The 12,923-nt window shown below is 40.1% G+C and overlaps 1 protein-coding gene across 1 annotated transcript in view; it reads right to left on the reverse strand.

The window, feature by feature from the left end:
• Positions 1-1,137: 1,137 nt before the first annotated feature.
• Positions 1,138-12,923, reverse strand: part of LOC124146479 (cleft lip and palate transmembrane protein 1 homolog) — a 32,277-nt gene continuing 20,491 nt past the window's right edge. Inside the window, exons 14-15 of the mRNA XM_046516793.2 lie at positions 7,089-7,256; positions 1,138-5,867 (exon numbers count right to left, since the gene is read on the reverse strand). Of these exons, the coding sequence (XP_046372749.1) occupies positions 5,569-5,867; positions 7,089-7,256 (467 nt within the window). The 3' untranslated portion in view covers positions 1,138-5,568. The remainder of the gene's footprint in view (positions 5,868-7,088; positions 7,257-12,923) is intronic.

Genomic DNA, 12,923 nt, shown 5'->3' on the forward strand with positions numbered 1-12,923 from the left:
CTAACATCATCATCCATCATTAGTGTCTCTTTTTGCTTGAGGAGTGAATTGTGGTTTGATGCAGCTTTGAACAATAGTTCAGTATAGTGTATCAGCTGAAGTTGGAACCCAAATTGATTCGCGCGCATGAGTCGGCGCGAGCAAACGTGCGTGCATTCATGCGGGCGTGCACACATTTTGCCTCATGTTGATTTGGTGGTCAAACAGTGATAGAACAAATGCAGTTGTACTCTGTGTGAGTTACGCCAGTCCGTTTAGACCCTATTGTGTGTGTAGCTGCTTGTGTTGTGATCGTTGCTGCTTGTTCTAATCCTGCCTACTGCCGATTTTATGGTGCTAACCCACTGAGATTCCTTGGTGCACTTTAACTTGGGATACCCGACTAATGACACAGTATACAGCCAAGCAGGGTAACAACAAGTACCATCTTTTTAATGTCTTTCGGTATGACGTCGCTGAGGCTTGAACCACAGATCCTGCTGGAGCTGGTTACACAATTTGGTCTCCTAGTTGAACTCATTGTACGCATAACAGTTTCTGGCTGGATGTTTGTTGCATTGTGCTGAACAATGCCCCCAATATTAACATTTTTTGTGTGTGTGTTAATGATGTAAGCAATCTATGGAGTTATGGTTGACATTTTTATTTATAGGAATTGACTTCAATATTATTTTGTGTTTATGGAGTAAAGTGTGCACACTTTGCTTAAATCTGTTACACCTGATTGACAGTTTGTACATTGGTTTTACAGGGTGGGCGGGTCAAAGGGAATCGGGAGGGTCATAAAACAAACACATATTGGGGGAGGTTCATGACAAAAATTGATTTTCATAATAAGATATAAAATGCTTTTCAGGGAGGGTCATTCAAAAGTATGACAAGCATTAGGTCATTCTTTTTAGTACATTAGTGCATGAAAAACCCCACTCACCCCTGAACAAATTATCGGTCCCTTATGTCATAACTCAATAAACACCAAAATACTGAAGTCAACTCTCAGTGAACCTTTTTTTTCATCAACCACAAGCTTGCATTCTGTTTTTCAAATGACTCTCTTGTTGGGAAATCCAATCCATGTTTCCTCGAGTGCGATTCTCGACCTCCATAACAAACACACCAAATAACACAACACTCGAGGCAGCAGGATCACTTCATTTGACTCTTCAACAATGATGATAACATGCAATATCACAAGTAATGCTACACGCTACAATTTACACACCTTTTCAATTCCTACATGACAATCTGCTTACGAAACAGTTCTAATACATGATACATCTCTCTGCATGTCTGGGCAATTGAAAACAATAATCTGCTAGTCATTATATTACTCCGATATAACATTAACATCTTCTAATGATTGACAAGTAGGCTAACAGCTTTCAGATAAAATATACACATACTACTCCATGTTTCAGAGGGATCATCAGATATGTCGTTCTATTTACATATACACTTGACATATTATGAGAATCACTTTTGTGTATCATGGAAAGATAGATATCCCTATCAAAATTGGAGTAGTATATGTCCTTCCCATGCAATGAACGGACAGAATCAAGTCTTTCATCACCTTGATGTAGGTATCACTGTTAGAGTTTACATGGTACAGACTTTGAAACAACAGTTCAGTGGCCCATGGTGTATTATTGCAGCATGGGGAACACTGAGCTTTTCTTGGCCTGTGAACCCGAGGATCCCCATCAATGTTGGTGAGGGGAAAGGAACTGAACATATCGTGGAGCAGAGATAAAATCCTACACTCAGAGTGAGTGAGTGAGTTGGGTTTAACGCCGCTTTTAACAGTATTCCAGTTATATCGCGGCGTGTCAGCTTAATGTGGGAGGAAACCCCGAAGTGATGCAGGTCTCAGACGTTTACCACTTCGGTGAAACCCACGAGCACGGGTATGGTGCTGACAAACCTAGAAACATAATTGGGGCAAACGGGGATTCAAACCTACAATCATAGGTTTCTGGCGTGCCCAAGGGACGCAACTCTGCACAGCGAATTACGGCGCCTTAGACGACTGGGCCACCCGTGCCCCCCTACACTCAGAGGCTTGGTGGTTGGTAGAACAATTTGGGGTACAACTATTCAGTACATCTTCTTCACATGACATGTATCATAACAATTTCACTGATAACATTCATTCTCCGTGAAAATCACTGAAAACAATCCTGTGTCACTTAGAATGCTAAATTTTAACTCGCTCACATATTTATTTAAATTGTCTTTCCTTAAAAATTGAAACGCTCTAATCATGAAAGTAAGTTAAAATTTGAGGTCTTCTAATAAAGGGTGACTGAGTTAGGATCAATGCCGATTTGAAAAGAATATCAGTTATATTAGGGTTTGTCCTATTAATCCATCTACACAATGAGTAGTCCATTAACTTCCAAGACTGATAAATGCATCATGTTATCTTTGTTTTAATACAGCAAGATGACTAAACCCTTCGTAACTGATTGATCAGTTATTGATTCCAAAAGAAAGGACTTCGGAACGTCTTGATGAATTAATGTAGCTGAACCTGACCATGAGGAGTTTTGCTGACCCGCTGAATACTTCTGCATGGACACAAGTTGTAAGTTGTATCTATGGGGCATTAACCAATAGATATTCAGGGGACAGCTGTTTGTATTAAAATGCATCATGTACTTCCCAAGTGATTTGTTTTGTCTATGAGATTACCGTGAATTTTGTCTAAGATTGGAAGTGTCTACGAATTCTTCATGGCTACGAATTAGTATGGTTATGAATTCACCGACATTCCTTACATCTTGAAGGCATTGGGCAAGCTCGATTTCATTTGATATGAACAGGAAACATTTTAAATGCAGTAGTCTGGAAAAGCATCGACAGACTTAAACTATATCTGACAATTTTCATCCATTTGTTTCTTATGAGAACAGTTTGTGACTTTAGCCACGAGTCCAAAGCCAGAGTTTAGAAAAAGTCAGTTTGGTAAGCTCAGTTGATAATAGTTCATATGATGACATATAAAAGCACTAAAAATTATTTTAAGACCCAAATTGGGGCCAGTAGACTGCGCGAAAGAGGATAAAAAAGTGAAAGGCTTACAGGCGTGAAGTGAAAACCCTCAATCCCAAAAATCTAAAATGGCCATTTTCAGCAATAAAATGCTTACAATCCTGTTTCCCCGGAACAAACTTTTTTTTTTGGTTAGAACTGCTATCTCCTGAAGGTGATAACAATATGAACATTTTGACAAAAAACATAAACTCATGTACGATTAAAACAAATGAATGCAATATGAAAAAACATGTATGTGAAATAGATGACAAGCTGTATAAAAGTGAAAGAGAAGTGTTTGTTCCATATCAAAGTTTGAAAAACTAGATAAAACGATAAATAAAATTTGTTTTTACAAGAAAACATAAAATGGATATGTAAGGTTTCCTGGGGTGATGGCACTTCTGTTATCATGGATGCTTGAAGTGATCACAGCCACGTGTACAGGTCAACAATGTTACAGTTTCCTTCATGTATCTAGCCAAACTCTAAACTCACAAATAGTTATTTCAACATGACAATGATTTATCTGCAGTAATGAGATCTATTATTACATGTATCAATACTATTTGAAATAATGACTTGTGCAAATGTTTCATTAAAACAATAATTGTTATCCTGCAGTAGTGTAATACCACCAAGAAATACTTTACCATGTACAAGGACAATGACTTTGCCAATCTCTTCAATTCATTTTGTTTACTAAAATACAATGCCTCTCTGTGAGTGAGTGAGTGAGTGAGTGAGTGAGTGAGGGAGTGAGTGAGTATGGTATTACGCCACTTTTAGCTATATTCCATTAATATCACGGCAGTGGACACCAGAAATAGGCTTCACACATTTTACCCATGTGGGGATTCGAACCCGGGTCTTCAAGGTGAGGAGTGAACACTTTAACCACTGGGCCACCCCACCGCCCCTCACGATGTGGGGACTTGGAGGATGCCTCCATAGGAGGTCACATCAGGGTAAATTTCTAATCAGCATCAAGACTTCCAAATTTTCAGTACAGGTAAGTGAAACAGTCAGACAAGCATATCTGATTTCTGTATCTCGAAAATAAATATCATCAGGGATATCTCATTTCAAAATATACAATAATACGCCACAATATTGTGGATATTGAATGCATCAAGGTATAAGCTACATCTAAAAGGGTGTACAATCGAGGGTATAGTTGTGTTATGTGGAGGTTTTCTTTTGCATAGATTTAAAATTTCCTTAATAAGGTAGAAAAGAAATGAAGCCAAATCGCTTCAGAAAGCTGTCATCTGATTGGCTCAAGAACCCACTCATCCTTCATACAACTGGATTGGTCAAAGTTTGCTCAGTGCTCACCTGATGTGACTCTTGTGTACTAAGATGTTCGCACAGAAAGGTATCATATCAGAGTGAAATATGGGATTTTAAAAGACACTGATGACATTAAATCTGAGCTTCCCTATTAGACAATAAAACTCCATAAATCCTAACACTGGGAAACACAAATCTCACAAGATGTATATGTTAAGTGGAAATTACAAACAATCAAGTGTCTTTTAAATCAACTTCTCTTTACACAATAAACATTCCGTTTATAACAATGCAAATAAATTATTTTCCAGTACCCAACTACTTGTCCGCACAGCAACATCTCTGATTACAAAACTTGACAGACAACACAATATAAACACAATGAATCTCAACATCGGTGAAACAGACATGACAGTATGGTGGTATGGGCACTACACATTTTGATCACATAATATTGAATGTTCGGTGACCGATGTATTTCTCCTCAATGATCTCAGGAAGCATATGCTAAGACTGGCCATATTGGTGACTTTCACAGCATGTTACATAACACAGGGCAGATAATATGAGTTCTATAAAGTCCTGTCTTATAAGCCAATTAAAAATGCATCCGATTCCATACATGAAGTGAATGCCTATTACCCAGTCTTTATTTCTAAAAGCAACATCTGAGTATAGGTGGTCTGAATAGTTGTCAAACAATTTGACCTTCAATGCAGAACATTTCAAAAGGGCACCTGTCATGTCCTATATATTACAGGTTTTGTGGACAATCTTAAGAGTTAAAAGTTTGAGATTTGGGGGAGGGGTCCCTGTAAATTCCAACACTGCTATTTTAGGCTGCCAACTATCTAGGTTTTCTGTCAGACCTCTTATTCACACTCTTAAAATAAAATTCTATTGCACAATATAATTGTTCTAAAATAAAGCTGGTCAAAATAAATTCCACCTAAACATTAAAGGGGGTTAGGTCCATAGAGAACCATCAGGCATTCCAATAGAGTTGTGGCCAACACTTGTGAAAACAAATCATTGGATTTCAAACAATTATGCTGTTCAGTTCCTGTGAGAAAACAATACAAAAAGACTTCATAACACACCACCGAGGAGCAATATATCTTTCAAGTTTTGGCTCAGAGTTAAATACCTGCCATTCTCCAAACACTAGCATTCCTCTCATCTACCCTCTCACACACATTCATCAGAGCTCTGGCTTCCACAACGGATCTCCATCTACTCCTAGTCATTCTTCTTCTCCTCAGCTGGCTTAGGCTCTGTTGCTGTGGAGTCCGTTGCTATGGAGTCCGTTGCTGTGGAGTCTGTTGCAGGGTTCTCTGTTGCTGTGGAGTCCGTTGCTGGCTTCTCTATGGCTGGGGTCTCACCTTCTGTTGCAGACCCTGCTTTAATCGCTGCTTGATCTTCAGTTTTGACCTCTGCATTTTCATCAAACATATCCTGACTTGTTCCATACTCATTGACTCTCTTTGGATCAATCTTATATATGTAACGCTGATAGACATATATGAAAAATATCACATCTGAAAAGAAAAGACAAATCATGAGAGTTGAAATTAATCATCAAACGGAGTAGGTAATGATTCAGTTTTAGCAAACTTAGTGTAATTCACTGAAACTGGACATCCACAACAGGATGCTCATTGGCCATTTTCCATTTCAATCGTTCAGAATGTCTCATGAGCCAACATACTTTGATAATCCAATTCATTTGTCAAAAACATAATCTATGTTAAAACTACTCAATGACGGAGATTTATTACAATACAGATCTTGATTATCAACAAATTCAAGTGATATGAGAAGTGGATTCTGATTAGTCAATAGGAGAAACACAGAAGGGACATAACTCTTCATATCAACTGGTGACACGAAGAACAAGCCATGAAATTCCAGCCTAGTTCAGCAAAAGTGGAATCTGGACATCTATAGTCAGTAAACTCTCTTGCCTCATTAAGATGACAATGAAATGAGGCCATGTGTAACTCTCGGAAGTCAAAGGTCGAGCCATAAAATTCAAGCCTAGTTCAGTAAAGATGGAAACTGGACATCTATAGTCAGTAAACTCTCTTGCCTCATTAAGTCAACAATAAAATGAGGCCATGTGTAACACTCGGATGTCAAATAAACATACTTTGTGCCTGACACTGAAGCAATAAGTTGAGCAGATAGGACAAGGCTAGGGCACATGAGGCACAGGATGTCAAACAAGTATCATTGACATTTGTGTGATGAAATCAGAGCTGGTTTCCCTCTCCAAGCTGCCAGAAGTATTCATGGGTGATGGTTGGTTGGTTTGTTGTTTAACGCCACACTCAGCAATATTCCAGCTATATGACGGCGGTCTGTAAATAATCGAGTCTGGACCAGACAATCCAGTGATTGACAACATGAGCATCGATCCATGCAATTGGGATCGATGGCATGCATCAACCAAGTCAGCGAGCCTGACCACCCGATCCCGTTAGTCGCCTTTTACGACAAGCATAGTCACCTTTTACAGCAAGCATGGGTTGCTGAAGACCTATTCTACCCCGGAATCTTCACGGGTCTCATGGGTGACGGAGGAAGGTAGTGTATACAGAACGGTGAAGTCTTGTTCATGTGAGTGTTGCTCAGCAATATTCCAGCTACTGAAGTATTGACAATGCAAGTGAAGATACTAAACCAAAAGTCTTTAATTACAATTCAACGCAGCTAACAAATCACTTTCAACATGTTCAATATGAAGCATTGAGACTTACCATCACGTAAACATCCTAAACGATATAACGTTGGCATCTTAATGACAAATGCAAATATATCATCAATGAATGTGTTGAGGGCTTTGTACGTCAGCATCCTCCATGGTAGATGAGCCACAGACTTCAGCTTGTAGTTGATGAAGAGCTGGGGAGTCATCATGATGAACCCTGAAGACAACACACAACACGAACATCACAATCACACTTTCTGAAACTAATTAAAATCTTATCTTTTTACTCTGATACGATACCCCTTAATTGAGTGAGTGAGTGAGTATGGTTTTACGCCGCTTTTAGCAATATTCCAGCAATATCACGGTAGAGGATACCAGAAATGGGCTTCATACATTGTGCCCATGTCGGGAATCTTCTTCCGGGTCTTTAACCACTAGGCTACCCGACCATCCGACCATTTTGATTTGTACAAATATTTTGCTCAGAAACAACAGGATGTAGAAAATACAAGTATTTGTCACAGAGTGACGAAATATCCCCCGCCTGTACACCATACTACCAAATATGAAGACAATCCAGCGATTAGTTCTTGAGATATTGTGGCAACACCGTTTTCCAACTCCAAAAACAGATTTGCCTGCTGTGACCTTGACAATGGGGTCAAGGTCACCAAATCTGACAGGTGTATGCGGTGTCTGTATATACACTATAGTTCCAAATATGAAGACAATCCAGCGATTAGTTCTTGAGATATCGCGGCAACACCGTTTTCCAACTCCAAAAGCAGATTTGCCTGCTGTGACCTTGACAATGGGGTCAAGGTCACCAAAACCGACTGGTGTCTGCGGTGTCTGTATATACACCATAGTTCCAAATATGAAGACAATCCAGTGTTTAGTTCTTGAGATATCGCGGCAACACCGTTTTCCAACTCCAAAAGCAGATTTGCCTGCTGTGACCTTTAAAATGGGATCAAGGTCACCAAAACCAACTGGTGTCTGCGGTGTCTGTATATACACCATAGTTCCAAATATGAAGACAATCCAGTGTTTAGTTCTTGAGATATCGCGGCAACACCGTTTTCCAACTCTAAAAGCAGATTTGTCTGCTGTGACCTTGAAAATGGGGTCAAGGTCACCAAAACCGACTGGTGTCTGCGGAGTCTGTATATACACCATAGTTCCAAATATGAAGACAATCCAGTGTTTAGTTCTTGAGATATCGCGGCAACACCGTTTTCCAACTCTAAAAGCAGATTTGTCTGCTGTGACCTTGAAAATGGGATCAAGGTCACCAAAACCGACTGGTGTCTGCGGAGTCTGTATATACACCATAGATCCAAATATGAAGACAATCCAGTGTTTAGTTCTTGAGATATCGCGGCAACACCGTTTTCCAACTCCAAAAGCAGATATGCCTGCTGTGACCTTGAAAATGGGGTCAAGGTCACCAAAACCGACTGGTGTCTGCGGAGTCTGTATATACACCATAGTTCCAAATATGAAGACAATCCAGTGTTTAGTTCTTGAGATATCGCGGCAACAAACAGGTGGGACGTACGGACGGACGGACGGAGGGACGGACGGACGTACGGACGGTCGTGAATACTATATCCCCCGCTTCGCGCTTTCGCGCGGCGGGGGATAATAAACAACATAACGGTACTGATTTCTACTTTTGGAACTTGTCGTTGCAGTTTGTTTTCAGGATACAGAAACCAGATTTGGTGGTTTGAATGATTCACTCACTCGTACCGAGATTATGGACCCCTGGACGGTGCAAGGCTGATGAGAAAGATCTCAAATAGACATGATGGAAGTGTCCTCAGATTGTATCAGAGAGGTATCATATCAAAGTAAAAGAACAGATTTTTGTGAGATTGAGCTAACATGATGCCAAGTCATCTGTGACTTCTGAAAGGCATGTTATGGCAGTCTGTTACCTCTCTTCTTAACACTACTAACATCCCTGTATTTCATTACAATGTTATAAAACTAGACATTTACGGAGAGACTGCTCACTTAACTGGCCTCATAACAAGATAGATGTCTTAAGTTTCATGTTTATAACAAGCTAGACTCTCCAAAGTGAGACTGCTCACTGAGGTGATCTGAATTAATGCTTACTGTGTATCTGTTACTGCAAAAACATTTCAATACATGTTTTAGGCACATAATGTTGAGTACAACTTGCTCCGTATATTCATGACTCCTACTCCATCCCAGAATAGCATGTTTTGTTGAAACCCTTTCCCAAAGGTCATGAGGTAAAAGTAACTACAGAATTCGGTCAACTGGTCCTTATATGATATAAGTCAACCAGCCCAGGGCAGCTGTCACAAGTGCCGAGGGATGGGCTGTAGGCCTTCATCATCCTGTCTGGGTCACAGCGACCAAGGCATCACACTGCCCATACAGATATACAGGGTTGGGTGACCGATGGCAGGATATAGCGACTGTTTATAACTGATTGCAAGTTGAACATTTCAGGCCTAAATATCTTTCAGTGGAATGCGGCCGGGCTTAACTCCCACAGCCACGAATTAAAAGCTAGATTTAAACTAAAACAAGGACCACACATAGCGTGCATCCAGGAAACTAAATTCTCCAATAAATCCAAATTTCACCTACCAAACTACAACATAGTCAGACATGATCGACCTAAAACCAAAATAATAAGAGCATCAGGTGGCCTACTAATACTAATTAGAGAAGACATAAGCTACGAGGAAATCAAAATAAACACCCCAAACCTAGAAGCCAATGGTATCCAAATCACCCTTAAAAACCAAAAAATAAACATCATAAACATCTACCACTGGCAACAACAGAAAATCCAACCGGAGGATCTAAACATACTCACAAAGATAGGCAACAAATCTACCATCTTTCTAGGAGACTTCAACGCCCACCACCCTTCCTGGGGCACGGGAGATAAACTAGATAATCACGGCAAACTAATATCAGAATGGATAGAAACAAATAATTTAGTACTACTAAATAACAACCAACCTACCAGATACGACAAAAACAATAAAAACATGTCGGCTATCGACCTAACCATATGTACAGCAGACTTAGCTCAAAGTACCCAATGGGAAGTTCACGACGCCCCCCTAGGAAGTGATCACTTCCCCATAAACATAACCATAGGAAACACTAACGTCCCAAATCAATCCAAAAGTTCAGAACCTAAATTTAACTACAACCAGGCTAACTGGGATAAATTCCAAGACATATGCAACCAAGCTAACCTAGTAGAACTAGAAAATAGTGACCCAGAAATATATTGCCAAAACCTAACGGACTTCATAATAAACGCAGCCAAAAGCGCAATCCCCTTTAAAAAACCCAATAAATCGGGTAGGCCCTCTGTACCCTGGTGGAACGAGGAAATAGAACTAACTAGACAAAAACGTAAAACAGCCTTCAACAAAGCCAAACGCGACCATAACCACATACCAGTAGCTCACCAACTAAACCACCAGGTACAAAACCTAGTTAAAATAGCAAAAACTAGAGACTGGAAAAAATTCTGTGAGGGATTAAACAACCGTACAGACGCCAGAACGGTCTGGCGTAAAATCCACGCCGTTAGAGGCCTAAAACGTCACCAAAAGACACCTAACATAAATAACTCAACAACCCCTAGCGAAAAAGCAGACAACCTAGCAAACCACTTTTCGGCCACAAGCAGTAATAACAATTTCAGTGACAAATTCCAACTAAAACTTAAAACAGAAACCAAACCTAGCCAAGACCCAAATAATGACGCCCTAGAAATAAATCAGCCGTACACAATAGAAGAACTCAATTATGTACTCCAAAATAGGAAAAAGGGAACAGCCCCAGGACTAGACCTAACCTCCTACCAAATATTAAAAAAACTCCCCCCTAAATTACTCCAGACACTACTCAAACTATATAACCTAATCTACATAAAAGGCCATGTACCAACCCCCTGGAAAGAGGCGCTAATCATACCTATTCCCAAACCCGGTAAACCAACCAACCAAGCTAACTCTTATAGACCAATCTCTCTTACTTCCAACCTTTGCAAAGTAATGGAATCCATGGCCAAAAATAGACTTCAACACTATCTATCTCAAAATAACATAATAAACTCAGATCAAAGCGGTTTCACTCCTGGCCGCTCCACCCTAGATAACCTCGCTCGTCTCGAACAGGATATTAAAACCGGTCAACTAAACAAACAATACACAACAGGCATCTTTCTGGACTTCTCTAAAGCCTTTGATATGGTATGGCATAACGGATTAATCCAAAAACTTAAAAAAATAGGACTTAAAGGTCAAATCGTAAACTACATCCAAAGCTTCCTCCAAAACCGCAAAATTACAGTGGGTATAGACCAGGCCTTATCAGAGCAGTGTCCCCTGGAAAACGGCACCCCTCAAGGCAGCATTCTTAGCCCCACACTTTTTAACATAATGATAAACGACCTATTTGATGGCTTATCCCCCAAAATAAACACCTCAAAATTTGCGGATGACGGAGCCCTATGGATCCGCTCCAAAAGTATCTTAACATCTCAGGACTTACTACAAAAATCCCTAAACAAAATACAAAACTGGGCAGACAAATGGGGCTTCTCCCTAAACTCCGAAAAAACGACAGGAATAGTATTCAAACACAAAAATATGAGACGGGCCTCCCCTCTCCTCAAACTAAACAATAAACCAATCATATTTCAAAAGCAAACTAAATTCCTAGGTCTAATCTTCGACGAGCATCTCTCCTGGGATGCTCACGTCCAAAACCTAACCACCAGATGTAGCAAAGATCTAAACACACTAAGATGCCTAACCGGCTCCAACTGGGGAGCCTCTAAAGATACCCTCCTCAGCCTCTACACATCCCTAATCAGATCTAAACTAGACTACGGCTGTGCCATATACGATACCCTAAACGAAACCCTAACCAAAAAACTAGATTCAATACAATATCAAGCCCTCAAACTAGTAACACGTACTCAACATGGCACCTCCCTCACATCACTTCAGGCCCTTACAGGAGAAATGCCACTAAATTTACGTAGACAAGCACTTAACACTAAACTTCTGGGCAGCATCTCAATCAAACCCCCTTCTCCAAAACATGCTAAACCAAAACATACGTCCCCAAAACCAGGCACTAACTAGAAAACACCCTCTACTCACCCCAATATCCCAACGAATAATAAACTACCATAACGAACACCAAATAGGAAACCAACAACAAAACTGTAAACAATCAAACGTATTCACCCCAAAACTTAAAATCCCCAAAATAGACACATCCCTAGCCAACACAATAAACAAACAAACCGACCCAAACCTAGCTAAAAGCACATCACTAGCTTACATCCATCAAAAATGGCCAAATTGGTGTCACATATACACAGACGGATCCGCTGATCCGATCACAAATCACACAGGTTTCGGAGTCCATATAGCCCAACCAGTCAAAAATACTCAATCCTTCCGACTCCCAAACAACCAATCTATATTCACCGCAGAGCTCATGGGTATCGCCACGGCGCTCCACAGCCATCACACCAAAAACCAAAAAAAAATCTTAATACTCTCAGACTCACTAAGCGGACTTCAGGCCCTCCAAAACAAAAACACCAAAAACCGCCCCAAATTAATAAACCAAATTCTCAAAAGCGTAAACAAACTAACAGAGGCAGGCAAAAACATACAACTTATCTGGATACCAGCTCACGTAGGAATTTACGGGAATGAAAACGCAGACAGAGCCGCAAAACAATCCCTAAAAATACCAGACATAAGCCTTAAGCTACCAATATCTAAAGCAGAAATCAAAAGTATAAACAAACGTAAAATCACCCAAAAATGGCATAACCTCTATCAAAACA

The sequence above is a fragment of the Haliotis rufescens genome, unplaced genomic scaffold (genome assembly GCF_023055435.1).
Source record: "Haliotis rufescens isolate VD_foot unplaced genomic scaffold, xgHalRufe1.0.p SCAF_3, whole genome shotgun sequence".
NCBI classification, from domain to species: Eukaryota; Metazoa; Mollusca; class Gastropoda; order Lepetellida; family Haliotidae; genus Haliotis; species Haliotis rufescens.